We start from the raw sequence: 27,689 nt of genomic DNA, 5'->3' as shown, positions 1-27,689 counted from the left end.
TTTTTTTTTTTTTTTTTTTTAATATTTCCTTTTCATATTACCAATGAAAAGTTGTTTCTTGTTCAAAAAATAAATCTTTAGTGAAAAGATAAACTTTTACTTATAAACTTGGCAATGTTAATATTCATCCTTAACTTTTTATTTCATTAATTTGAACTCTACGCTTTTACAATTATTGCGCTTTTGTTCACTTTTGCTACATTCACGACTTATTTGAACCTAAAACAATGTATAAAGTCTCTCAATTATCTAATTTCAACGACAATCAAGTGTAGCATAAGTTAAGCCTGTTAATGCTTAACGTTCAAACTTAAGGAAAAATCTTGCAAGAATAAAAATTTCAACAGAAAACTAATTTTTGTGTCATCTTTCTTTGAAGGCCCATCAATTTTGTACATGTCTATTCATAATTCATTAAACACACATGCAACAATTTTTTTGATGGGTTTTCAAATAAAAGTCTATTAGAAGGTTAACATTGCAACACTTGTTCTAATTTAAGTCGATGATTGCAATACTTATACGTCTATAGTCCAATATGATACACTTTCCCTAGTTTGAGTAAAATGGATTTTCTTTTCCCTATTATTTATGAGTATCTGATAGTTACATTACATGGTTCCAATAGCAAAGGTACCCCTGTCTCTCTACGGTCATGCTGTTGTTTAAATTCCTACTCAAAATAATAGTTTCATTTCAAACATGTAAGCTGTCATCTTTTACATGAACTACATTTCTCTTTTCTTTTTTGGGCTTTATTTGGGTTTTGATTGTACGTGGAAAATCTGAAATGATTTAATAACAAGACACTTCTATTGGGATACTTGGAAACAAGTAGGAACAACATAAACAAGAGGAGATGGCATCATAATCTTCAAAAATTCCTGAACATGTAATGATTATTCCTTTATTTCTTGAATCATTCTATGTTGTTATCCCAGGGGGTGAATCGATGTTTTCGGGATGCCTGCAATCGCACTGGAAATACGTCCTGCTTAGATTATATAGATTGTGGGCATGGGGACGAAGCTGGAAACCACAGTCCAGATTTACGGCGAGATCAGTGGAAAAGTAATGAGAATGCTACGGCATGTTTTGCTAAAGAAGGTTTTGATTATGGAATCTACCTTCAGGCTGTAAATCTTACTACAGAAAGCAATTTACTCACGAGATATACTTACTCATTGTTTTGGGGATTCCAGGTATTTCTCACCATTTTTTGACCTTGGAATTTTGACATTGATTTTCATGCTTCGAATTTTGTTTGATTCAGCAATGATCATATTTTCTCTAAATCCGACCTTTTGAAGTCGTTCAGCATCTGGAATTTGTACATCATGGTGCCAATATTTTTTTGAATAGGGGAGGGTTATCCAAATTTTAATTGCATTACTGGTTTTTTTGATATATGCATACCTGGTTTGATATATATTCCGTATCTTCGTGCTGAGGATTATTGAGAGAAGTAGTCCCCTAATTAAGAGGAAGATCATGGGTTTATAAGTAAGAAATACTATCTCCATTGGTATGAGGCATTTTGGGGAAACCAAAAGTAAAGCCATGAGAACTTATGCTAAAAGGTAAAGTTTTTCTTATGGGAAATGGTCCATTAACACAAGTAACAGCCTTAAAAAAAAAAACAAGTCCTACATGACTCTACTTCCAAATTGGTGTCCATTATGTAAGAAATACAACGAATCTCAAAACCATCTGTTTATGTAGTGCACATATACTTAAAATTTCTTGACAAAAATTCTCAATATTTTCAAATAACGTCTCACTTTTCCTAGGGAGGTTAAGGAGTTATTGGACATGACTTTAATGTACCATCCTTTCAAGAATGCAAAAGCTCTCCTATGGTAAATTTTATTATGGTTTTCTTTTGGAATCTATGGTAAAAAGAAATCAAAGGAACTTACACTAGATTCTTCAAAAATGTTATTTATCACGCTGTTTCTTTGTGTAAATTATCTAATACTTTTGCTTTCTATAGACATACTCCCTCGTAAATTGGGAAGGTCTTTTATAAGCATCGGGGATAATACATTTCTTTGGTAAATTTCAAACATATATGAAATTGTCTCTTAAAAAAAAAAAAATCCATAGTCCTAATGAATTCCTATCTTTTTGGTTTATTATTATTTATATTTCATATCTATAATCTCTATGCAGAAGATGAGTTAGCGATTAAGATTTATCAGCTAATGACACGGGGGACTATATTTTAAATTGGATTCTCTTTTATGTATTGTTTAAAAGGAATACAGGTACCACCCCTTGACATTTGTGGTTTCAATTGTGTTATGCAGCAAATCAGTACTCTGGCCGGAAACCAAGTTCCAAGCTATTATGTCTATGAAGTCCTTTTCACTATGGGTATTATTGGGCTTGGTCTATTGCTGTTTGCTCTTCTCATCGGGAATATGCAGATTTTTCTTCAGGCTCTTGGAAGAAGGTAAAGATTGGCTCTAAGGCTGTTTTTCGCAATATTTACAACTACCAAAGGAAGGAGGTAGGTAAGAGTTCAAAGTTGAGTAGGATCAAATTGTAAACATGTATAAGTAGCCTAAATCTAAGAAGGTTTGTTACCTTATGGACTAAGTTAACAGTAATTATCGGGTTTCATATAACAATTATATAAATCTCATATCTCCTAGAACTGAATTAATAGAATACCCTTGACTTAGCACTTTGTCTAAAAAAATACCCCTAAAGTTTTTTAAGTTCCGATAATACCCTTACATCTATGGATTTGGCACTATGAAAGAGGCCCTTTAGTGCCAAATTCATTGAATCAGAAAACCTGCATTTATACTCAAACGCTCTTAAGTTCCTCTCAAGCCAGATATTACAAGAAAATTCTTCTGTGTTGTAAGTTGTAAGTTGTAAGTTGTTTGGCCTCTATTGGTGAGCAGTCTTTTGGTACGCCCTTTGTATTTTTTTTTTTTTTCATTTTCTCTCAACGAGAGCTTTGTCTTACATTTTAAAAAATCACAAAGAAGTGAAGAATTCAATTGTTGCACCATACTGATACACTCAATATGAGAGGAAAGATGAGAAATGGATCTCCTTTGAATCCTGCTGTTTGTATTCAAACTCATGATGGACAAATATCAAAGGAAGAAGTTAACGTTTCTGGGATAATTCCTTCCAAGGGCTATCTTGCGAATGGTAGAGCTCAACTTAGTCAGAAATTTGAAGGGATATTTGTAGGAGAAAGCCCTTATCCTTCAAGCTTCCAAAACTTCCTACACTCACCTTGGTTAAGGTCCATCTCACCAAATTATCGTCAATCCAGTCGTCATGGGTCCCTCAAGCTTTTTCTAAAAAAGATCCAAACATAGGAATAGTGAGTAAGAAAGAGTGGTTAAATTTAGTCAAATTCTTTTTATACTAGTACCGTAGAGTATACATACGTTGGAATAGAGATTAAGGATTGTGCCTATTAAATAGCGAAGTTCTTGGAAATGAAACAGAAAATTGATTTGGAAAAAAACAAACCTTTAGCATTTTTTTTTTTTTAAGATTAACCGTGTTTACTCCATACGAGCAAAGATAGACGCCCTTCTTTTTTTCTTTCTCGAAATCTAAATTTCTTGCTTTTGCCTCAAGTATTAGCTATTAACGGAACGAATTATTATTTTCTTCTCTCCAGGAGGTTGGAAATGTCATTAAGACGTCGTGATGTTGAGCAGTGGATGGAGCATCGTCGCTTACCAGAGAGTTTAAGAAGGTGCGGTTACTTTATCACTTCTAATAATTGAGGGAAGTTATACGAGTCCTGTTGCGATAACTTCCTCGTCTTAATTAAATTATACAGTTTCCTATGTGGTCTTGTGGTCAATTAAGTTTCTACAACACGTACTTAAATTTAAAATTTTAGAGTTGGAATCTTGTTAATTTTTTACTATTTATATTCTGTTTTCTATAACTCTTTATAGGGTAGAATTTGAACTTACAACTTTAAAGAAAATAGTAGATATTTTAACAGATGAGCTATGCTTATATTGACATTTTTTATGTCTATTTTAGTTATGTTGGGGTTACTGTGAGCATAAATGCTGTAACCAAACCTTAATTTTCCTTTGTTTTTCTCTTAAAATCTCTAGCCAAGATTCTGTTTCTCACTCTACTTCACGTTATTTGTGTACTTTGCTACTCTCGCCGACACTAGAATTCTTTTCTTCCAGTGCACAGTTGCAACCTATTTTCTGAAGATATAGAGGCTATTTGGTAGTTTTTTTTAAACATATTTTTCTGTTTTTTAGAATAGAACTTCGGGGAAAAACATTTTCTCTTATTTCATTTTAGGTTTATTTTTATGGATAACCCGTTTTCTTCAAGGATAATTGGAAATTGTTCATCATTTAAAATATATATCTACATAGGATGTGGCTAATGAACTAATGATCTCAAGCGGACCATTTTGCCTTAACATTCAAAATCACTTGGTTATCGTTCTTAAAAATAGTTTTGAAAACAAAAAAGGAAGAGTGCTTTGAAACAGTTTCCGTACAATATTGTTTTTCTTGACCGTATGTGGACTATAAAGAATTACCTACCAAAATTTGAAAAAGTTAGATGTGTGGAATATCAATTTTGAAGAAAATTTGACTATTCAATCTTTGAGTGAATTCATTATACATTTTTTAACATGTCAAATTTATTCTTATCCTGACTGAAAAAGTTGGCACTTCATCGTTAAGTTATGATCCTGCATATCCTAGCAATTGTTTCAAATGACCCTTATTGTTTCCCTTTGTATAGGAAAGTACGACAGGCTGAAAGGTACAATTGGGCTTCTACAAGAGGCGTAAATGAAGAGAGGATTTTCGAAAATTTGCCTGAGGACCTACAAAGAAACATAAGACGACATCTCTTTAGATTTGTCAACAAGGTGGGTAATTTTATTTTTACTGATAGCAAAAATATAGTAATATTATGTTTTACACTCAAATGCTACTCCACATGTTGCATATTTGTTGTCTGTCGGAAATTCAATGACACTAAGCTTAGTAATATTATAACAGACTGTGGATTTGAACTGATGTGACAACATTTTGAAAATTTGGCTCAGGTTCGCATTTTTGCACTGATGGACTATGAACCTATTTTAGATGCAATACGTGAGAGACTGCGACAAAGGACATACATAGAAGGAAGTGAGGTTTTTACTGCTGGAGATATCATTGAGAAGATGGTTTTCATTGTACGGGGGAAAATGGAGAGCCGTGTAGATGGGAACGGGATTGTGGTTCCCTTATCTGAAGGAGATGTCTGCGGCGAGGAACTTCTAACATGGTGTCTTGAGCATTCCTCCATAAACAGAGGTACTTGTACTCTCAATTCGTGTTCTACGCTTGCATTGGTGGGTTTGTTCTCATGGTTCTCAACTTTCAGTTGCTTCATTATAAGATGTCTACAATCGAGTGCGATAGGCCCAGTTTTACCATATATGATCTTATTACAGATATGAAGCGACATCAAATTCCAGCACAAAAATTGGTCAGCAACCGGACAGTAAAATGCTCGACGAATGTTGAAGCATTTTCTCTCCGGGCTGCAGACCTTGAAGAAGTGACCAGTATGTTTTCTAGATTCCTGCGAAACCCACGTGTTCAAGGAGCCATAAGGTAATCTTTATAAACGTCGGACGTCGGAAGTTTTTTGAGTTCCTACTTTTAGTATCTCATTTCTGTTTGGAATTCCTAAAATAAAAAAAAAAATAGTTCCCTTCCAGTTATCTTGCCTCAGAAGAGAATTCCCTGTTTATTTGTGCAATTACTTTTCTATCTAAAGGTTAACCATAGGCTCTGCTTTCTATTCAAACGTTTAAAGCCTCAAAAAACCTTAATATGGAAAATCTCTACGACAGCGAGCTCAAATTTTCATGTGACTTACTTCAAATGTGAACATCCCCTAATCTGTAAGGCAGTGTATGTTTAAGAAGTCGGCCTTATTCACAAATGCAGTATTGAATGACAAATTGTCTGCTGATCGTACGAACTAACACACATACAATTTGTGGCAGGTATGAATCACCCTACTGGAGGTACCTAGCAGCAACGCGTATTCAAGTAGCTTGGAGGTACAGGAAAAGGCGTCTATCTCGAGCTCAAACCTCCCACTCTAACTACTAATTCCTCAAGGGAGGCATTCTTTTTTGGGGAAAGAAAAGGTAATTGCCTTGTACATCCATCAGCCTGAGTTCCTATCGCTGTTAGTCCCTATTATTAGTTTTTGGTTAACCTTGTCCTTTCATTGATAATAATAAATATATATTCACATTGTATCATTTATTGATTTAAGTTAGTATTATAATCTCATTGAATTCAATAAATTTTTTTGAAGTTTTTATTCTTTTTTAAAATATATATTTATCTTATGCCAGTTCTGTAAATGCATGAAAAGTAGAGTAGATTTTATTTATGAAGGAAAAAATTAGGCTGATTGTAGTGATGGAATATTTGGTACTGAAACTTGGTAGTAACGGAGGAGGTTGTGGAGCTAAAATTAAGATTTTATTGAATTGATGAATGTAATTTGGTTTGTAAAAATATTTTTAAAAAGTAGCAAATAAAATAATTTTTTTTTTTAAAATATAAAATTGGACCATTATAAGCTTAGTTTTTAAAAATAGAAAACAACAATAAATTTCAAAAGTATCCATGAAAAAATATTAAAAAAGCCACATCCAAAAATAAGCACATATATAGGAGTTAGTGGTAATGGTACTTATAAAATAAAACAATAATAATAATAAGCTACTTTAATTTCTTTATTAATATATATGATTTTTTTTTATTTATTTAATAAGCTTCATAACTATCCATTAATTGTATTGTACAAAAGTAATAATAATAATAATAATAAATCCATTAATTGTAGTTGCAAGCTCTAATTATATTGAAGCATTAAAAAAATGGGTGTTAAATGAAAATGAATTGGTAAGCATCTCAATTTGGAAGAAGGTTATTGAGGTGAGGCAATTCCTCATCTTCATTCCTATTACCCTCATTGCAAGGGAATTCAACTAAAACAACATTTATTTTTATTTAATTATTCCTATAATTTTTTAAATATTTTTCATTTCCATATCAATATTAATTAATATGTTGTAATAATTACTCTACGCACATTAAAGGAAACTACATTTAAATCCTCACTAAAGATACATAATCATATATTTTAATTACAAAAATATATATATATATATTCAAATGAGGATAGAATCCAATCCATTTGGACTATCCAATTCAGATCATAAAAATTTAATTTTTGATCAGTTTACAAATCAACAATTTCTTTTTTTTTTTTTGTAAGTACTATCATATTTTTAAATTTATTATGCAAATTAAAAAAAAAAAAAAAACAACTCAACTCAAAATAAAAGATTGGGTTGTTTTCTTTTAAGTAATTAATATTTTATTTTTTAATCTAGTTTTTATTATTATATAAAATCTTTAACTAGTAAATCTTATTTATATATATAACCTATTTTTTAATATTTTGATTTATTTATTGTTTGCTGTACTATTCTACCTGTAGTTCCCATTAATTACTTGATACCTAACTATTTTTATGTTGACATATATTAAATACATAAATAAATAAATATTAATACATTTCAAAAGGCAAAGTAGATTTTTTTAATTGCATGGGTAAATTTCAACCTTTCCAATCAATTGAAATCATAATTATTCTTTTAAAGTTTTTAAAAATACTTTCTTAATATTTTTAAAATAATTTTTTAAAAATTAAAAAAATTAAAATTATATTTTTGTTTACAAATGATCAATTTTGTTGATAAAAAAAGAAAAGAAAAGAAAGAAAAAAGAGAGAAAAACCCGAAAATAATTTATTTATTTGCATGTGTCCAGCCAAAATATAATTACAAGTAGACGAGGAAGGGGACCAATCGAGTGCATCATGCACACACACCACTCCAGTGGGACCAAATTGTTCTTTTATCTTAAGAATTTTAATTTCCTTTCAAGTTTTTGTTTTTAAGCTGAAAATTTTAAATTAAACCATAATTTACATGATTGAGAAAATATGAGGTTTGAATCAATATTTTATGTTATGTATTGAAACTCTACACACGGCCTTTGGTCAAACTCCCAACCTCTATTTCCTTTCTCTGGAAGAAAAAGTCTTAAACTCTACCCGACTCTCTTAATTACCCTATAAGCTTATAGTAAAAGGACTAAAGAAGAAATCTTTATATATTTTTATATTTATATAAACACAAATTAATTGAATGAGAAATAAGAAAATGTGAGAGAGGAAAGGGAAGAACACAACCGGCTCGCCATCCCCACGTGTTATAAATGTAGGGACCAAACCCAGATTGGTCCACTCCGCACCACCTACAACAATATCTAATAACTTCGATCCACTCCCAAAATTTTTAATTTCTTTTTACTAATAATTATAATAATTAGATGGGATTTTATGATTGGGTTTGAGGAGAAAAATGTTGAAAGTTGGGGAGTTTGATGGGGTAATTGGGTCCATCATGGAGAGCTGAGAAAAAGGAGGATGGCCGCCGGAAAGTGTGAAATGATGGGCGGTTGACGGCGGAGACAGGGGGGGGTGAGTGAGACATTAATACGAAGGGGGTTTCCATAATAATGGTGCGCACCTGGGGTGGGCGTCAATATATAATGCCATTCTATTCCCTTCTTTGTTCCTTTCCCCATTCCCATTTTCTAAATTCAGAGCAACTCCCCGGAACTATGAGTTTCCTCCCTCCCTCCAATGGGAATGGCAACCGGAATGGGACTGGGAATGGGAGTGGGGATCCCCTTTACCTTACCTTACCTTCTTCTTCTCCTTCTTCTTCTTCCCTTTCAGTTACGCTTTTTTGTTGGGTTCATTGAATTCGAGAGAGAGCGATTAGGGGGCGGAGGAATGGTGGCTAACGGATCATCATCATCATCATCATCATCACCAGCGCTCACTCCGCCTTCTACGTAGCACCTCCCCCACTTTTCTCTTTAATTACGCCCCCAACATTTCATCCTATTTTCCCTTTTCTTCATCTCCGCCGTAACCGTATCACCATTTTCAGCATTTTCCTTCGTATTACACACTCAGTTTCACTCCATGCTGTTCTAATATTATTATATTCATTCTTTTCCCCCACCACACAACCATTAACCATACCCCATGGAGTTCGGGACTGGAGGCGGCGGCTCCGGTTGGGATAACGATTCCTCCTCCGACCCACAACGCCGGAAAAAATGCTACCATCGTCACACTGCCAATCAGATTCAGAGGCTCGAGGCGTAAACCCCCTTTTCTTCCTCTCTTCTTCTTCTTCTTCTTCTTCTTTCTTAGAACATAGACGTGTTGTGTCTGTTTGGGTGTTTGCTTGCTTTTGAATCGACTCTGAATTTCTCTACTGTTTGTTTGTTTGTTTGTTTGTTGGGGGAATGAAGAATGTTCAAAGAATGCCCACACCCAGACGAGAAACAGAGATTACAGTTAAGCAGAGAACTGGGATTGGCTCCTCGCCAAATCAAATTTTGGTTCCAGAATCGGAGGACCCAGATGAAGGTTTCTCCATTCCCCCGCCCCCCCCTTTCTCAACTCTCTTCATAAGATTCTTATACGTTGAATAATTGTTCAGGCTCAACATGAAAGGGCAGACAATAGTGCACTTCGGGCAGAGAACGACAAGATTCGATGCGAGAACATAGCCATCAGAGAGGCCCTCAAGAATGTCATCTGCCCCTCCTGCGGTGGCCCTCCTCTTCAGGACCCTTACTTCGACGAACACAAACTACGAATCGAAAACGCCCATTTGAAGGAAGAGGTTTTTACCCTCTTCTTTTCTTTCTCCACAAGATTATCAAACAAGAACTGAATTGATGATGTATACTATGTTAATTTTTGGCAGCTTGATAGAGTATCTAGCATTGCGGCCAAGTTCATTGGGAGGCCAATCTCTCAGCTTCCACCCATTCACCCACCTCACTTTTCCTCATTAGACCTATCCATGGCTAGTTTTCCCTCCCAAGAAATTGGCTGCCCTTCTCTTGATCTTGATTTACTTCCTGCAAGTTCTACAAGTGTTCCCACTTTGCCATACCACCACCCAATTCACCTCTCCGCCGTGGATAAGTCCCTCATGACTGAAATTGCCACAAATGCCATGGCGGAGTTGCTCAGGCTTTCCCAAACTAATGAGCCATTCTGGATCAAATCAACAAATGATGGACGCGACGTTCTCGACCTCGAAACCTATGAACAGGCTTTTCCAAGACCCAACTCTCCCTTCAAGAATCCCCATTTTCGCACAGAAGCAACTAGAGATTCAGGCGTCGTGATCATGAATAGTGAAGCATTGGTTGATATGTTTATGGACTTGGTATGGCTACGAAACTCTCCCTCCCTCTTTGCACGTCGTCGTATCTTAATCGTTACAACAATTGAATTGAAGTTACTGAATTGTGTGTGCAGAACAAATGGACAGAATTATTTCCCACAATTGTGTCGATTGCAAGAACAATCGAAGTTATATCGTCTGGATTGTTGGGAACTCAGAATGGCTCGTTGCAACTGGTATATAGCTAGCTAGATGAACTCTTCCAATCTCAATTTACTTTTCAGTTTCCTAATTTTTGAGTCCAAAGTGTTTGAATTGCAGATGTACCAAGAACTGCAGCTACTCTCCCCATTGGTTTCGACTCGTCATTTTTACATCCTCAGATTTTGTCAACAAATCGAGCACGGCACGTGGGCCGTGGTTGATGTTTCCTACAACATCCCCAGAGAAAATCAAGTAGTTTCTCATTCTCAATGTCACCGCCTTCCCTCTGGCTGCTTGATCCAGGACATGCCTAACGGTTACTCCAAGGTTTTGCCACTTGTTTTGTGTTTTTCATTTATCTTTATAGTTCAAACTTCATACTTCATGTTCCCAAGTTTCTTCTCATTGGACAATGCTCACCAAAAACAGGTTACTTGGATTGAGCATGTGGAGGTGGAAGATAGAGGCTCCTCTCATTGGCTTTGTAGAGATCTTATTCATAGTGGATTAGCCTTTGGTGCTGAACGTTGGCTTGCAACTCTTCAGCGGATGTCTGAAAGGCTTGCCTGTTTAATGATGACTGGTAGTTCCAATCAGGATCTCGGCGGAGGTAACTTCAATGTGTTTACGATCAAGTAGTACTTAGTTTTTTGTTACTATGTGCTAAAGGATTGTTTTTCTCTCTCAGTAATTCCTTCTTCAGAAGGGAAAAGAAGCATGATGAAACTAGCACAACGAATGGTGAACAATTTCTGTGCCAGTATCAGCTCATCTCATGGCCACCGTTGGACCACCCTTTCTGGGATGAATGAGGTTGGTGTTCGTGTCACGGTGCATAAAAGCATGGATCCTGGCCAGCCGAACGGCGTGGTTCTTAGTGCAGCTACAACCATATGGCTCTCAGTATCTCCTCAAACCATCTTTAACTTCTTTAAGAACGACAGAACCAGATCCCAGGTATTAAAATGTGAATCAAAATTTCAGAGTGGTCCAGCACTCTATATGACAATGAGTTTATTAACCGTGAGCTGAATGGTGCTGCATGCAGTGGGATGTTCTGTCGGATGGCAACCCGGTCCAGGAGGTTGCTCATATAACCAACGGATCCCATCCAGGGAATGCCATATCTGTTCTCAGAGTGAGGCTTGTGTTGTTTTACTTATTTTTCCATGTCCGAAGCTTTACTTGGAAGGGTTTAGTTATGTTGTTTTATGTTTGAATAGGCTTTCAATACAAGTCAGAATAACATGTTGATACTCCAAGAGAGTTGCATAGACTCATCAGGGTCACTTGTTGTGTACTGCCCTGTGGATCTACCAGCCATGAATGTTGTAATGAGTGGGGAGGACCCATCAAGTATTCCCTTACTACCTTCAGGATTCACAATTCTACCAGACGGTCGACGGGACCAAGGAGAGGGCACATCGAGCAGCCTCGATGTCCACAGCAGGTCAGGTGGCTCACTGTTGACCGTGGCGTTTCAGATACTCGTAAGCAGCTTGCCATCAGGAAAGCTGAACTTAGAGTCAGTAACAACGGTTAATAACCTCATCAGCACCACCCTCCACCAGATCAAAACAGCCTTAAATTGTCATAGTTCCTGAGGAGAAGAAGAGGAAGAGAGGGTTTATCAACAGTTAAACATGATGTCCTTTTTTGTTTGTTTGTTTTTTTTTTCTTTTGGTTTCTGGAGCTCTGCTACACACAACTGTTTGAGTCTTACATAACATTAATACATTGATGATGAGATGTGGGAGTGTTTGTGGTGTCCAAAATTGAATCTGGGCGTTAGTTGGGAGCTTTGAATGAGCTGAACCATTATTTACTGCTGCTGCTGCTGCTGCTGCCTGCCTCCTGCTGCTGCTGCCGCCAAAGCAAAGCTGCTGCCTTTCCACTCCCATTTTACACCCAATATTGTTGTTGTTGTTGTGGTGGTCATTAATTTGTTTAGCTTAGTGTAGTTCAGTTGTTCTTGGGGGGTTGAGGCTGATGAACTCATGTCATGTGATGTCATGTCCATTACTACTACTACCCTCACCAGCTCAAGAGTCCACTGAGAGAGTCAAGAGCGCACCATATCCGTTCATTCCACCTCTGAACCCGAATCTCCAAACTTCGTATGGTTCGGGCATTGACTCACTCTCAAGTATTTCTTTTGAATGGCTCGTTGTTTTACGGTCTGAATTCTGAACCTGTTTGTGGTTTAACTACTTAATGATTATTCTCAATAATGTTATCCTTAATTTAATGCCTTTTATTTTCCCTCTTAGAAAATAGCTCCCCCTACACTCTGACACATTTCAGGATACAGAAAACTTAAAAGATTCAATAATTTATTATCCTACGAGAGAGAGAGTTGGATGATGCGGAGAGTGTGAGCAATAAGTTTCACTCAATAATTCATTTTCATTGCGCAAAGAGATGCATTATTTGTGTGTTCTTTTACTAATTTAATGCATTATATTTGAGGATATCTAAAATAATGATAATAAATAAATGAGTTAAAAAAAAAAATGAAGAAAATGTTAAATAGATCACTTAATTGATATTAATTGCAACTCAAAGTTAAGGAACCATTGGATAATTATTGAACCACTTTGCTTCACAAGAAGGAAAATTTTATTTATGTCTTGTAATTTCTTGGGAGGGAAAGCCCAAAAATAATTTTCTATATTTTTATATTAAAAAAAGCCCAAATTTATGTGTGTGTCCTGCATACATTATAAGGTGTAAATGAATCTGAAGCAATAATAATAACAACAACATAAATGCAAGCCATTTAATATTTAATTGTAATCCATGTTTAAGTTTGATCAAATTGGGACATATGAGTACGTCCTTTCCTTCCAATAAAACATAAAAATATAAAAATATTAATAAACATGTCTCAATTTTTTTCAAGTGACTAACGTGTTTTTGTGTTTTTGTTTACATATAATTTATTTATCTTTTTCAAAATGGTTTCATAATTTAATTTGGGACAAGCTAAACTTGACTAAACTACAAATTAATAGCCATTTTTAATGAAGAATCATAGATCCTAAGTTTAGGATAGATGACACGTTTTTGTAGACCGACTTTATGGGCGACATTAACTCGACAAAATAATTGCTAAACTCTTCAAACAAAAAAGTGCTTTTTGGTTTTGTTTGATATTTATTTACCCGGGATAGTCTCTTAGTTAGAAGTCTATTAGGATGTGTCTCTTACGTGGAATGAACTCTGTGAGATTGCACATCGATTCAAGAGTTGAACAAAACATTCTATTAGAAGCCGTGAGGTTGACGACGATACGTAACGGGTAAAAGTGAACAATATCTATTAGTAGTGGACTTGTACAAAAAAAAAACGCTTTATGTTTCTCCTTTAGCATATTTATGGCATCCTATTTGGCTTAGATAGGAAAACAAATTAATTTTTGCATACATAAATAAAGGAAGATATATGTGTATTATTATTATTAGTGTGAGAAGTTCAGGTAATTAGTAAAATAAATACGAATTATTAGCATATGTTAGTATTTTATAAGTGAAGCCACCTTTCATGATTTATTGATTTCTGTATCCCTTTTGAAGGATTAATAAATTGACCAATTTTAGTGGGTCAATCGTCTCTTTCCAATTATTTCTTCATTTTAATCCAACTTGAAATTATAATAATAATAATAATAATAAATCATAGCATATCTTAATCACATCTTTGATATTATTTTTGGTTGGCATTTGACATTATTAATTTAAGTGATATTTAACCTACTACTTAATTTATTATTATGAAACCTTCTTTAAATCTTAATTAAAAAATAAAAAATTTATAAATCTAATATAAATTTAAGGGATTAATTTGAAATTTTGTGAAATATACACGAGATTTTCAATAATTTATTTGATACAAAATATTAATATGTATTTACATAATTACAAATATTTGGACATTAGAAATGTTTATATAGTGACTTTGTAGGTCACTAGTTACACCGACACTGTAATCACTGTGTTGTGTTTGAGAAGCAAAAGGAAATTGAAATTGATTGGAATGCTTAAGATTAAATAATGGTTGAAATTTGATTATTAGGTAAGGAAGTTGATGGAACTTATGATGATAATTTAGGGAAGTATGAACTAATGAAAGGCCACCTCAAATGTTGTGTCTACCAACCTCATCATATATATTCTTCTCCTTTCTCCTTCCTAAATTCTTTTCCACACCCTAACAGACGCGTTTTAAAACTATGAACCTAGCAACGATACATAACAAGCCAAATCGGACAATATCTGCTAGCAGTGGACTTAGACTGTTACAGTTTCGTTCAACTAAGCTTTATCTGTTGGACTATGGCTAATCGATCACCTGTTCGAGTAGTTGTAGTTGTTGATATGATGGAAGAGAATGCTAAAAGATTCATTCGCCCTTTGTTTTTTCTTATCTCGTTTATGAATTTATATGCTTCTATAGCCTAGCCATTCGATACCAACTCCCCGTCTAAAGAACGAATAAATAAATCATAATAGTTTTCAAAAGATGGTCAATCCTTATGAGACCCCACATCGGTTGAAGAAGGGAACGAAACATTGCTTATAAGGGTGTGAAAACTTCTTCCTAGTAGACACGTTTTAAAACTGTGAAGCTGACGGCGATACGTAACGGGCTGTAAAATCCTTATTCTTTTGGTAGAGAAAAGAAGGCTTGAACTACTCAGTCTTTGCAAATTTTGTTGTTATTCAGTAGTTGAGCTATCCATTTAACCAAATTTTGAAAAGCATCATCAAAGGCTTAACCACCTAAACTTTCCCAACTCCTCTAATATATACACCTCAACATCCACGCAGGAAGATACCCATTTCATGATTCACCTTTCTGAATGCAGAAACCTCTAGCAATTGAAATGGGAAAGACAGGCACAGGCAGCATCATCAGAACATCAATCTTCTGTTTCCTGCAGAAATATCAGTACTTCACCTCTACCTCAGCCTTGTTTGTCTTCCCTTTCTCAGTTGCCCTTCTTCTCTCACAAACCTTTGCCTTTACTTCTTCCATTTATTTCCTTCCAAACATACACTATCGCTTGAGGCTTCTTTTTGATGCTGCAGGCTTCCCTCCTTCCCTTGAATTCTTCTCCATTTTCACTCTCAAGCTTTCCCAAGCCATATTTTCTTCCATCTTCGCTCTTCCTTTCACTCTCACCTTCCTTCTTATTGCAAAAGCCTCGGTGATTCAAGCTCTAAAGGAGACCAAACCAACAGCCCACCCCTCCTTTTCCTCTATCAGAACCCTTTACAGCCCACTTCTGTTCACCCATATTTGCAGCTCACTCCTCATACACTCAGCAAATGCAACAGTCTTTTCAATTCTTTGCTTTGCTTTCAGTTTCCTTGATGGGTTTGGCTTGTCTTCTTCCACCAGCTCTACCTTCCTCTCAGCCGCTGGAGCTGTCCTGTATTCCATAGTTCTGGCAAACACTTGGGTTATCAGTAACTTAGCATTGGTTTTGTCAGGCATGGAAAGGCTTGGTGGTTATCTACCAATACTCAAAGCTTGTGTTTTGATTAGAGGGAAAACTTCCACAGCATTGCTTTTGGCTCTGCCTGCAAATTTAGCCATGGCTGCTATTGAAGCCTTGTTCCAGTACCGTGTAGTAAGAGCTTATAATGGTGTTGGAAGGCTAAACCTTTCCATGTTGTCAGAAGGGATTGTTATTGCATATCTGTACTCCATTTTAATCGTCCTTGACACGACGATTAGTTGTCTGTTCTTCAAGAGTTGTAAGACGGTTTACTGGGTGGATCTGGAAGGAAGACAGGCTCTTCAAATACACTCTGGAGAGGTAGACAGTGTTGGTTACATGGATTCATAGGTTCTACGGGAACAGAACCTGCATTCAACAACTTGTGGATCATCCATCCAACAGGACAATCTGCAGGAAAAAAGTATATAGAACTCAGTTAAAGAATCATAAGAAGAACCCCAGGAAATCATTCAATAAGAAACTATACAGATAAGCATCCACAGTAGAATCAAAGATCCAGGAGAATAAAGCATGTGAAAATTTGAAATTGTTCCTTTAGTTCTTTCTGTTCAGTGTTCGAATTGTAGATAACCGACCGTTACATTGTGGTAGAATATACAGACCTCCAGTTATCAGTAGCTTGATTGAAAAAATAAAACTCAACAGTTTGCAGTCTAGTTTAGCAGCCTTAAAAAGCCTGCTTCAAATCTTCAAATACTTCTTTTGAACATCTATGATTCTTCCTTCGAATACGAATGTTTTTTATTGCCCACTTAAGATTTGAGCATTATGTGGAAAAAGCAACGCTTGTTGCAAGCAAAAGTTGACGAACCCAGATGGAAAATGCATACAAAACAAAGCCCTGATCTGGTACAGATGTTCGCTCGAGAGTAGATGGCAGCTATGGCTAAAATTGACTGGTGGGTTGAAAATGTTGTAAATGATTTAATGATTCTTATTTATAGAGCTATACAACATCGTTAAAGGATAGAAATTCAGAAACTTATGTTACATAATTGGTAAAGTCCAGAAATATGAAGAGGGAGAGAGCTTTGTACAGATAGTTATGGCTGGTGGATGTAAGATTGAGAGTCTGGCTGGTTCATAGACGCCGGCTCAGTTGTGAAGCTATTCAAATTCTCAACTTGAATGCCTCATCCGACAAAACTAATGCAGAGGGTCTGCTCCAGTTTTACTTCAAGATTATGAAAATTGAAGCAGATTGTGTTGGTTTGGAGGAAATTCAGAGTCATAATTGAATTGTCCATTAGTGTTGGCAAACCTTCTGGGAGGCTAAAGTTTCTACCAGCTCCAAACTCAGTTTTGTATCGATCTTGTTAGATTTTCTCAGCTTTCTCATCTCCATTTCTAACTGCTTGCTATTCTCTTCATGTGCTTTCAGAAAGGATCTTGTAAAATGGAACAGAGTTCCTGTAACTGCGTTGAATTGAACACATGGAATCAATTTGAGATTAGTAACCTAGGTTTTACAGGAGGAATGATGGAACTGCATTACATCCTTCCATATAACAAATCCCTTCCACAATCTGAGTTAAATACATACTATAATATATATTACTCCTCAAACCCACCACTAGCATATATTATCCGCTTTCGCCCGTTACGTATTGCCATTAGCCTCACGGTTTTTACTAGGGAGAGGTTTCCACACCCTTATAAGGAATGCTTCGTTCCCCTCTCCAACCGAGACGGGATCTCACAATCTACCCCCTTGGGGACCCAGCGTCCTCATTGACACACCGCCCGGTATCTGGCTCTGATACCATTTGTAACAGCTCATGCAAGCCCACCGCTAACAGATATTGTTCGTTTTGGCCCGTTATGTATTGCTGTTAGTCTCATGGTTTAAAACGTGTCTACTATAGAGAGAAGGTCTAGCCCTACTCCGACCAGTGTCTCGCACCGTCTGGTGACTGGCTCTGATACCATTTGTAATAGCTCAAGCCCACTACTAGCAGATATTGTCCGTTTTGACCCATTACGTATCGTTGTCAGTCTCCGGTTTTATAACGCGTCTACTAGCGAGAGGTTTCACACCCTTATAAGGAATGTTTTGTTTCTCTCTCCCCCGACATGGGATCTCATATCACTCATGAAAAAAACTTACTGAACAGAACTGCAGACGTTACAGTTATGACCCCACAACAATGAACAAAAAAAAAAGTCGAGATTAACTAACCTTGTTCAAATGGACAACGGGAAGGATCCTCGCCAAAATATAGAGCAAGTGCATCAGCATTTCTACCCTGCAACCATGCAGTGGTCTCCTTTATTTCACAATAACTTCAAACTTCATTCCAACATAAAAGATCTAGTTTAGAAGATTACCACGACCGAGTAAAGAACGGTCACAGATTTGACCTCCATCTCGGCAAGACTAACAAATCCTTTCAATATCTAAAAATACAAGATAATAAATTTAATCCACTCAAAAGTGTCCACAGTGACTATGAGGGGTGGGGAAGGAAGAAAGAAGTGGCACCTTACGAAAATTTTGAGAGATGGGGCCATCACTTTCCGAAGCAACTAGTTCCCGCTTCACCTTTTCCAATCCTTTTGTTATTGCTTGCATTTCTTCTGCCAAAGATTTCAATTGTATCTGCATAGGAAGCAAGACTCCAAGTCAAATAAGTTCTTTTTTGGATCATATTGATTGCAATCAATGCCATGAAATATGTAGACCTTAGACGCAGCTTCCAAGCTACCAAGGTCCAGATGAAATTCAAGAAGTGATGGTGACTTAGAAGCAACGACCTGAGGCACATGCATAAACCAAATTTGTGATCAACCTGCCACACTCGAGAGACGTTGGGGGGAACATGAACATATCAAACTTCAATTCACAACCTATCCCTCTTTTTCTAGTAAAAACCAAAAGTTAAATTCCATAAACCCCATCTTTCACTTTTAGAGAGATTCCAGTACGTTCTATCCGTCAATCTGGGAATTTTAAAGTAAATCAGACCAGGTGAATCTACATCAACCGATAAAGTAACAACAGGAACACCTTTAAAGTTTTGCCCCATATCCTATGGACTTAATAGTTAGACTCATGATGTGAGATCCCGTTGGACAAGGGAACGAAACATTTCTTATAAAGGTGTGAAAACCTCTCTATAACAAAAGTATTTTAAAACCTTGATGGCAAACCCTTGAATGGAAAGCACAAAGAAGACAATATCTAAGGTTGGGCTTGGGTTGCTATAAATGGTATCAAAGTAAGTCAATGGACGGTGCGAGACACTGATCTAAGTAGGGTTAGACCCTCTCCATAATAGACGTGTTTTAAAATCGTGAGGCTGACCGTGATATGTAACAGGTCAAAGCAGACGATATCTACTAGCAGTGGGCTTGGGCTTGGGCTGTTACAAAGGGTATCAAAGCCCGACACCGGCGGTGTGCTAGTGAGGATGCTGGGACCCAAGGAGGTGGATTGTGAGATCCCACATCGGTTGGAGAGGGGAACGAAACATTTCTTATAAAGACGTGGAAACCTCTCCCTAGTAGACGCGTTTTAAAATCTTGAGAGGAAGCCTAGAAGTAAATGTCTTAACAAGTATAGTACCAATGTTATATGACCTCTCAACTCTCATACTTTCCAAATATTTTTCAGGATAGAAGTAACTTTCAATTTACACACACATTTATTCAATAAGATTATAACTTAATTAACAGGCAACATTTATTCTCCCACCAAATTAGAAAATCAAAAGTTAACAATAAGACAGATAACACTAGAATAGTACCTTACACAGATAATGCATGAGAGTCAACTTATTGTTAGAAGCACGTGTATCAGCGAGTTTTGAGAGACTATCCAACCTGAACCCAATTGCAGAACCTGCATCGTATGAATGGTATTGAGCCATTTGGCTGGTAAATGGTATTGAGCCTGAATTTCATGTCCATGGTATAAAGTTTCTTACCCCTAGCAGTTCCTTGGTTTAACATATTTCCCAGGCAAAGAATTCTTTTCAATATCTCCTTCAATTTGCAAGAACTCCTCACCTATTAAAAAAGTGATGTAAATTAATGGGCTCAGAGTTTACACATATCAAATGAATGGAGAAAGATATTCATTAGCCCTATCAATAGACCTCTTGACAGAAAGAGTTTACAGTGTTTAGGCTTTTTTTGAACTCTGCTATCTGCAAAGGAGGTCAAGAATAAGTATATAGAGTAAAAGAGTACGCTTACATCAAAGAAATTCTTATATGTTTCAAAACTAAAAATAGGATAAAAATGAAGAGTTGCAAATACCACAAAACCTGTGAGCTGAAGTGAATCTTGAAAGAAAATACTCTTAGCTTCGACTCCACACGAGGAACTTGCATCATCTCTAGAAAGTACTGATGTGTGGACAAATGAAAAGAAGAAAAGAAAACATGTAATTGCATTGTCTCCAAAAAGTGCTGATGGTTTATATATAAAAGATTAAGAAAACAGAAACATCTGTTCAAAACGGCATTCATGTCACATGCAAAAAATCAAAGAACTCATTTAGTCAAAAACTAGCAGTAAACCAAAAGATGTCTTTTTTAAGTTAGATCTTAAAGCTGGTGGCAAAGAAGAAGCCTATTTTGACCAAGATTGTAACAGTCCAAGCCCACCACTAGCAGATATTGTCCGATTTGGCCTATTACGTATCGCCGTTAGTCTCACGGTTTTAAAACGCGTTTACTAGGGAGTGGTTTCCATACCCTTATAAGGAATGTTTTGTTCCCCTCTCTAACTGATGTGGGATCTCACAATCCATTCCCCTTGGGGACCTAGCGTTCTCATTAGCACACCGCTCGGGCTTTGATACCATTTGTAACAGCCCAAGCCCACCGCTAGTAGATATTGTCTGCTTTGGCCCATTACGTATCACCGTCAACCTCATGGTTTTAAAAGACGTCTACTAGGGAGAGGTTTCCACGTCCTTATAAGGAATGCTTCGTTCCTTTCTGCCACCGATGTGGGATCCACAAAGATACACCACGAACTTTGAATGGAAGCAAAGTCCCAGCCTTTTCCTAAGATAGAAATTGTATCTCTGTCTCAGAAGTTGTACTACATTGACATGAATTATTGCGTTATGTTCAAATAACTCAATTTTGACCTTAGCATGATAGCGATGCTTGTATTCTGTATACAAGCTAGCATCACATCAGGGAAGGAATGGTGGCTTATCCCATGGGTTAAATTTACAAGGCTACAAGTATAAAGCAATTAAATGCTACACTGCAGAAACAAAAGCTATGACCTGTTCAACAGAGCAAGTTACCTGTTCGCACTTGCCAAGTTTATCCATGTCACCAGAGTATCCCTTACGAATTTAAGCACAAATAAACCTTCAGTTAATTGATCATAAGTAAAGAGCCTCGTTTGACATACATGTAACAAGAGCAGGTTATCATTTCATGGTAAAATTAATAAAGGATAATCCAATATTATAGCACAAGATATTTCACCTTGAGAAGCTCCATCTCTTCTTTGGTGGGACAAAATTTGATAAGATTTTCCACTTGATCTACATCTAATACTGACTCATCCATGGAGAGTACTGCTGCCTATATTACATGATGAATTGACGATTATAGTAAAAAAAGTAAAATCAGCTCCATCATTATAATCTTCTAGCTCTAAAACAAAGCTTACTCACGTGAGAAATTTTTCAGTAATAATTGGAAATAAGAATGCAATACGTGAAGAAGCACAAAGGAAGCCTAATTTTGCCACCAACAGTTTGATACTGTATTTTTCAACTCCTAAATATTAGCTACCATAGTGAAAAGATGAGCTGGGATTGAAACTAAGGTTTTAGCTTTAAGACCAAACTGCAACTCTTACAATCTATCTCTCTCCCAAGAAGAAAGTGCGCAAGCATGAAAATGAAAAGGAGGATCAAACATAGCGTCGGCATGATATTAACACAATAAATTCTTGCTAATCCAAAACTGCATAAGATGAAATTACATCATGATGTTTTCTATTAAGTTTAAAGCGCTTTTTTTTTTCTTTTTTTATTCCCTTCGAAAGCTTCTCCAATTTGAGATATTAAGTCAGAGAACCTCAAGATTTTTACAAATCCAGTTCTTCATGAACCATGTGTATGGGCGAAATTAAAAAATTCCAGCATCAGAATATCGCACAATTGTAACAACCCAAGCACACTTCTAGCAGATATTGTCCGCTTTAACCTGCTACGTATCGCCGTCAGCTTCACAGCTTTAAAACGCGTATGTTAGGGAGAGGTTTCCACACCCTTATAAGGAATGTTTCATTCCCCTCTCCAACTGATGTGAGATCTCACAATCCAACCCCCTTGAGGGCCCAGCGTTCTCGCTAGCACACCACCCGGTGTTTGCCTCTGATACCATTTGTAACGGCTCAAGCATACCGCTAGCAAATATTGTCCACTTTAGCCCGTTACGAATCGCCGTCAGCTTCACGATTTTAAAACGCATCTATTAGGGAGAGGTTTTCACACCCTTATAAGAAATATTTTGTCCCCCTCTCCAACCAACGTGGGATCTCACAACAAAACACATGTTGGGAATGAAGAAAATTTTACCACCAAGAAAAATGAAACAGACAACTTACTCTAATCAATGGGAAAGCAGCAAGATGAAAAGTTCAGATCACCATTTCTTCCTAAAATCACGATTTAGTTACTTAATCTATAATATCTTCCATCCGAATTCAAATTTACATGCAGTTATGTAGTGCCAGAGCCACTCAATACCATCCTGGCATTCATAGTGCTGGCATGTTGATGAGGGAAAAATCAGTCTGCACCGAAGTAGAAATATCTAATGCAAGTATAACTTTTCTTGGCTTACCATCATGTCAGACAGTGGCATCCGAACTTTTGTTAGCATGATTTCAGTGTTATTTGCCCTCCTAAGATCAATCTGCAATTAAACATTCTCCCTAATTAGTTGCACCAACTGTAAGGAACATGATCCCATAAATATATATCACAAAGGAGGGAAAAACTTGTTTCTAGGGAGTAATATTGAAGTTTAAATACCAAGTGAATTTTGTCCAATTTTGATCCAACTGACTTTCTTCGTCCTCCGGATTTACCTCCTGAATCAGCAATAGGTTTAGGGACAGTCACAGAGAAAAGCGTCTCCAGCTCAGATACATCAAATTCTGGTGCACTAGGAAGAAAATAGAAACTTGGTTATTACAAAGGATCCAAGTGCTACAGTCTCAAGGAACATACTGCACCAAGGCTAAAGTACATTACTCGAGTGTGTAAATATCACAATCAAATGAAAAGGCAGCTTAAATTCTTAGGAGAAGTTGTATTACCTTTCAGAATCTCCACATCTTTGCAATTCTTCCCATAAGCTCCCTTTTGGTACCCGAGTTACCTTGCTCCAATGCAGAGGTTTCAATGATGATCGTTGAGGCACTTTAGCAGCCACCCCTGTGCTCCGCGAGAACCCACGTCCCCTCATTACTATAGATGATGTTTTCACATCAGTTGAAGAACTTACTCCTTTAGCTCCTAGGTGTGGAGACATACCTCCTGGAGATCTGGAAGAAGGAACCAGTGCAAGAGGACCAGTAGTAGGTTGAGGAGGTGATGGTGCTTCACAAATTGGAGATGGCAGGGAAGATGATACAACACATGTTGTTGGAGATGTTAAAGCCTGTCGCCCTTGGGTTAAATGTGCAGAAGCTGTCCTCTGAAATGGAGGAGGTGGGGGAGGGGGTGGTGGCAGAGCTCTAGCATTTGTTAGGCGTGGAGAAAGCAGAGCTCCATGTGAAGCCGGTGGCCGTATGGGAGATAATTGCGGTAGAGCTCCAGGTATGGGAGGTGGAGGCGGAGGTGGTGGAGCACTATGCTTAGGTGTATTTCCACACACTAATGATGAACTTTTAGGTGCCAAGTGATTGGAAGGTGGAGGAGGTGGTGGTGGCGGAGGTGGTGGAGCACTATGCTTAGGTGTATTTCCACACACTAATGATGAACTTTTAGGTGCCAAGTGATTGGAAGGTGGAGGAGGTGGTGGTGGTGGAGGTGGAGGAGGAGATCTTGCATTTATGTGAAAATATGAAGAGGGTGACAAAGAAACTTTAGGAGATGATACATGCAAGAAAGATGTGTTAGCCTGAAGAGCTGGTGGAAGAGTATTTGGTTTTGCCTGTTTTACAAGAAAGTCCCGTTTTTCAGGCTGTTTGGGCTTCTGTTTAAGCCTCCACGCATCAGCTTCCATCATTTTTGAAGGATGCTTTAACTCAACGTGTGGATTAGCAGTATCTTCCCCATACCCTTTATGCTCCACCCCTTCCAACATGTCATAAGCATCGTCTATCAGTTCCTTGATCCCTGTACGTCTCAGTACATTACCAGAAAATAATAAAGAATTTGTCTTGTTATCTCCATAATTCACAACAATGTCCTTCACGGCATGAAGACCAGAGTCCATTTTTTCATCTGTTTTGAAAGTCACATCATCAACAGTGATGCCCTTCACTGCTTCAACGTTACAATCCATCTTCTTGTCAAAGTCATGACTCCCTCCAAATGATTTACAGCGTTGGAATGTAGGCGGGTCTGCATCTTCCTTCAACACTACTTGATTGTCTATAACATTCGTTTCATTCGCATGTACCATTTGAACATCATAATCCCTCATTACTTCCTGCACGTCAACAGAATTGCTAAATATTTCTTCCACTTCGAAAAACTCCTCAGTCGAATTGCTTTCGATTTCGATTTTGTCATCACTTTTTGCTGCTGAGGTGAGGTTTGGCACAATATGTTCAGCATTCAGAAAATGTACCTGACATATGAGTATTCCTTCAATTTTGAAGGCTTCAAAGGAAAAACTATGAACAGAAAAGAAACAACAGCCTACCTCTACTCTAAAATTTTTAGGAAACTTCTCCTTGGCATCCCATAAAACATCAACCTCATCACGATTGATCTTCAAACTGTTTGAATGCACAAACGCTGTGTGAAACATAACTCTAAACATCACTTCCTCGTGTATTAGATCTCCATCTAAATGGATGCATTCAAGAACAACATCGCCTTGAACATGACAACGAACATCCATTTTTACCACTCTGCTTGCAGCCTGCAATGGAAGAGGGCTCTCAAATATTTGCCAAATTCTTGTCATTGCAAATTTGTTGATTTAGATTTTACCTGTAGATACTGGAAACCATTTCTTTCCATCTTTGCACTGGAAAAAAAAAGTTTAGGACATCTGTTTCCTGGTGTTAAAGGGTCTGGACCGTAAATGCGTATGATAGGCCTGCACCCTTTTCCTCCATCAAGCATAGGAAGCTCTCGAAATATCAGACAGTCTAAAATTAGAGGTGTATCAGGTATAGGCCAATAAGAACCTAGATTTCTCCAAGAAATATAGTGAAGGTATCTCATTTGAGAAGGCTGTGAGTTTACTGGAGAAAGGACATGGAGAAGTTCTGTAGGAGCTTGCCTGTAGACCATTTCAAGGGTCTTCTGCTCCCCCTCATATTGTTTACAGTACAATAAGAGAGTTGAAAGCATGAAAGCAAGGATTGGCCATCCTCCTGGTTCACAGTTCATCAACAATACATTTTTTTGTCTCTCCAATGAAAACCAGCTTTCACTCGACCGAATGAAGTGGTGGATCATCTCCAATGGCAGTAGAGGACACCCTTCATATTGCAGAGGATATTCCATCACTGTCATACCATATTGAGACAGTATGTCCCAAGTTTTAGTTTTCCTCTTTCGTTCACTAAAGTTAAACACCATGAAAGATGCATCAGGAAAGTGGTCTTGCAGCTTTGGTATAATGCTACCCAAATATGCTTTGTACTCATCCTCTTCCAAGACGTAGGTAGAGAAGCAACAATCAAACACTGAAAAAAAAAAATTGAGAACTTTTCTTCACTAGTAGTAACATGGGGTTTTTTTTTTTTTAATAAAAAGACTGTCTTACAACAAAAAGTTCATGCACTACAAAATATTTTTATATATTTAAAAGAAACTTTAGATGAACCGAACCAGGCAACAAAGCAACAATTAACTACTTCAACTTGCTTGTTGTAGATCTTCCCCCATTACCATAGAACCCCTGCAGTAAGGGGCGTTAAAGATACCAGCTACTCAGTCTACTTGGCGTTAGATCCTACATCGGTTGGAGAGGGGAACGAAGTCTTTGTGAGGGTGTGGAAACCTCTCCCTAGCGAACGCGTTTTAAAACCTTGAGGGAAGCCCAAAACGGAAAGCTTAAAGAGGATAATATCTACCAGCGATGGGCTTGAGCTATTACAAATAGTATCAGAACCCAACATAAGACAATATGCTAGTGAGGCCGCTGAGCCTCGAAGGGGGGTGACACCGTGCGATGTGCCAGCGAGGACGTTAGGCCTCGAAGGGGGTGGATTGTGACATCCCACATTGATTGGAGATAGGAACGAGTGGGAGCAAGGAGGCTAGGCCTCAAAGGGGTGGATTGTGAGATTCCCATCGATTGGAGAGGAAAACGAGTGCCAGTGAGAACGCGGGGCACCGAAGGGGTGGATTATGAGATTCCATATCGGTTGAAGAGGGGAATAAAGCATTTATAAGGTGTGTAAACTTCTCCATAGCAAACACGTTTTTTTAAAAACCTTAGAGAAGCTTGAAAGGTAAAATCGAAAATGATAGCACACAGCAATAGTGAGCGTGTACATGGAAATGGAGAAGAAAAAACCAGTTAGGAATATGAGTATGTCAGACCACTCTAACCATACTCAAACGTGCACCAAAGTAAAGAACAGAGGTCAATTAAACAAACTTTAGGACACGATGCAAGCAGGAAGTAACAAAGACTGTTTTCATCATTCGCAGTCGCTCTTACAGAGATCAATAAAGAAATTAAAAGGAGATCATACCGTACACTCTCTCCGCAATCTCGAGAAGCCGATCTGGAGGCTTCCGGTAGAATATTTTTCTAAACAGCGCCATCAGATGGCGCTGTTCCTCCCCCAGTCCGGTCCAAATCTACGTCACCAGAAAAACAGGGGAAATACACCAACAAACAGCAACCTCAGTACTAGCAGAAACCGAAGAAATAAAAGAAACCCAACACCCAAAATGTCAAAGTTGAATCGAAAATTCACCAAATACCAAAGAAGAATCGAAAGGGAAAGAAGAAGAAGCAAGAAACAGAGTACTACGGAGCCTTATTTGACAACAAACTCAGCAAATGCGATGAAAACAGAGCAGAAAACAGCTTGAGATTAACAAAAAGCTCAAAGGTACTCAACAGAGAATGAAAATGGAGAATGAACACAAAATCATAGAAGAAAGAGCAAAGAGAGAATGTAGGAGCAAAGGACTCGACGAAAGGATAAACTAACAGAGTGAGAGAGAAATGGGTTAAAGAAAAAGAGAAATGTGAAGAAAATAGAAGAAAGCTTCAGAACAGAGAGAGAGAAGGAAGAGAAGTGGAGCTGGAAAAAGGAGAGCAGAGAAAGCAGAGCTTTATATGCGGTCTGCTCTTCTCCACTTGACTTTCCTGCAACGTCAACATTTTCCCCCAACGACGGGGGGAGAGAGAGAGAGAGAGAGACTCCGCTCTGCTACGTGGCGTACACGTGGCACCTAGTTTTCATTTTATTTAACGACTTCCTTTTAATAATTTA

General features: G+C 37.3%; 3 protein-coding genes across 9 annotated transcripts in view; 2 read left to right on the top strand and 1 right to left on the bottom strand.

Moving 5' to 3' along the window:
• LOC111495122 (probable cyclic nucleotide-gated ion channel 20, chloroplastic) overlaps positions 1-6,357 on the top strand; it is a 14,562-nt gene extending 8,205 nt beyond the window's left edge. For 2 of the 3 annotated variants that reach the window (XM_023145006.1, XM_023145005.1), the window contains exons 7-13: positions 942-1,202; positions 2,310-2,455; positions 3,656-3,733; positions 4,768-4,897; positions 5,078-5,330; positions 5,471-5,633; positions 6,032-6,357. In XM_023145006.1, coding sequence (XP_023000774.1) covers positions 942-1,202; positions 2,310-2,455; positions 3,656-3,733; positions 4,768-4,897; positions 5,078-5,330; positions 5,471-5,633; positions 6,032-6,140 — 1,140 coding nt within the window. In that variant the 3' untranslated portion in view covers positions 6,141-6,357. Of the gene's footprint in view, positions 1-941; positions 1,203-2,309; positions 2,456-3,655; positions 3,734-4,767; positions 4,898-5,077; positions 5,331-5,470; positions 5,634-5,875; positions 5,937-6,031 lie in introns of all 3 variants that reach the window. The other variant, XM_023145007.1, reaches the window with a different exon arrangement.
• A 2,285-nt stretch (positions 6,358-8,642) lies between these two features.
• On the top strand, positions 8,643-12,744 carry LOC111495372 (homeobox-leucine zipper protein HDG11-like). The gene is made up of 10 exons (XM_023145377.1): positions 8,643-9,290; positions 9,444-9,561; positions 9,635-9,820; positions 9,905-10,375; positions 10,468-10,569; positions 10,655-10,864; positions 10,967-11,147; positions 11,226-11,494; positions 11,586-11,675; positions 11,761-12,744. Exons 1-10 carry the CDS (start codon positions 9,172-9,174, stop codon positions 12,139-12,141), a joined length of 2,127 nt encoding a protein of 708 aa, XP_023001145.1. The 5' UTR covers positions 8,643-9,171; the 3' UTR covers positions 12,142-12,744.
• A 3,513-nt stretch (positions 12,745-16,257) lies between these two features.
• LOC111495739 (formin-like protein 20) lies at positions 16,258-27,481 on the bottom strand. 5 transcript variants are annotated; one of them, XM_023145897.1, is made up of 18 exons: positions 26,937-27,481; positions 25,216-25,919; positions 24,923-25,144; positions 23,367-24,847; positions 23,080-23,212; positions 22,889-22,960; positions 21,518-21,616; positions 21,331-21,372; positions 20,333-20,413; positions 20,162-20,212; positions 19,991-20,072; positions 19,811-19,905; positions 18,747-18,818; positions 18,547-18,663; positions 18,393-18,461; positions 18,244-18,310; positions 17,382-17,480; positions 16,969-17,307 (listed from the first exon to the last, which is right to left on the bottom strand). In XM_023145897.1, exons 1-18 carry the CDS (start codon positions 27,007-27,009, stop codon positions 17,198-17,200), a joined length of 3,669 nt encoding a protein of 1,222 aa, XP_023001665.1. In that variant the 5' UTR covers positions 27,010-27,481; the 3' UTR covers positions 16,969-17,197. The 5 variants fall into 5 exon arrangements, 4 of the variants coding, with proteins under 4 accessions (XP_023001668.1, XP_023001665.1, XP_023001666.1 ...); XM_023145900.1 differs by lacking the exons at positions 16,969-17,307; positions 17,382-17,480 and adding an exon at positions 16,258-16,451; XM_023145898.1 differs by having other exon boundaries at positions 16,969-17,480.
• Between the last annotated feature and the right edge of the window lie 208 nt (positions 27,482-27,689).

The sequence above is a fragment of the Cucurbita maxima genome, unplaced genomic scaffold, assembly GCF_002738345.1.
Source record: "Cucurbita maxima cultivar Rimu unplaced genomic scaffold, Cmax_1.0 Cma_Scf00021, whole genome shotgun sequence".
NCBI classification, from domain to species: Eukaryota; Viridiplantae; Streptophyta; class Magnoliopsida; order Cucurbitales; family Cucurbitaceae; genus Cucurbita; species Cucurbita maxima.
The sequence above is the reverse complement of the archived record's forward strand: the minus strand, read 5'-3'. Positions and strand labels throughout refer to the sequence as shown.

Bases quoted from the DNA above. Each gene is read 5' to 3' on its own strand.
- LOC111495372 (XM_023145377.1), top strand. From the start codon at position 9,172: ATGGAGTTCGGGACTGGAGGCGGCGGCTCCGGTTGGGATAACGATTCC. The intron at 9,562-9,634 runs GTTTCTCCATTC...ATAATTGTTCAG, and splicing joins ATCGGAGGACCCAGATGAAG to GCTCAACATGAAAGGGCAGA. The intron at 11,148-11,225 runs GTAACTTCAATG...TTTCTCTCTCAG, and splicing joins CAATCAGGATCTCGGCGGAG to TAATTCCTTCTTCAGAAGGG.
- LOC111495739 (XM_023145897.1), bottom strand. From the start codon at position 27,009: ATGGCGCTGTTTAGAAAAATATTCTACCGGAAGCCTCCAGATCGGCTT. The intron at 18,462-18,546 runs GTGCCACTTCTT...TTGTATTTTTAG, and splicing joins TCTCTCAAAATTTTCGTAAG to ATATTGAAAGGATTTGTTAG. The intron at 17,308-17,381 runs ACAAGATCGATA...CAACACTAATGG, and splicing joins GAGAAAGCTGAGAAAATCTA to ACAATTCAATTATGACTCTG.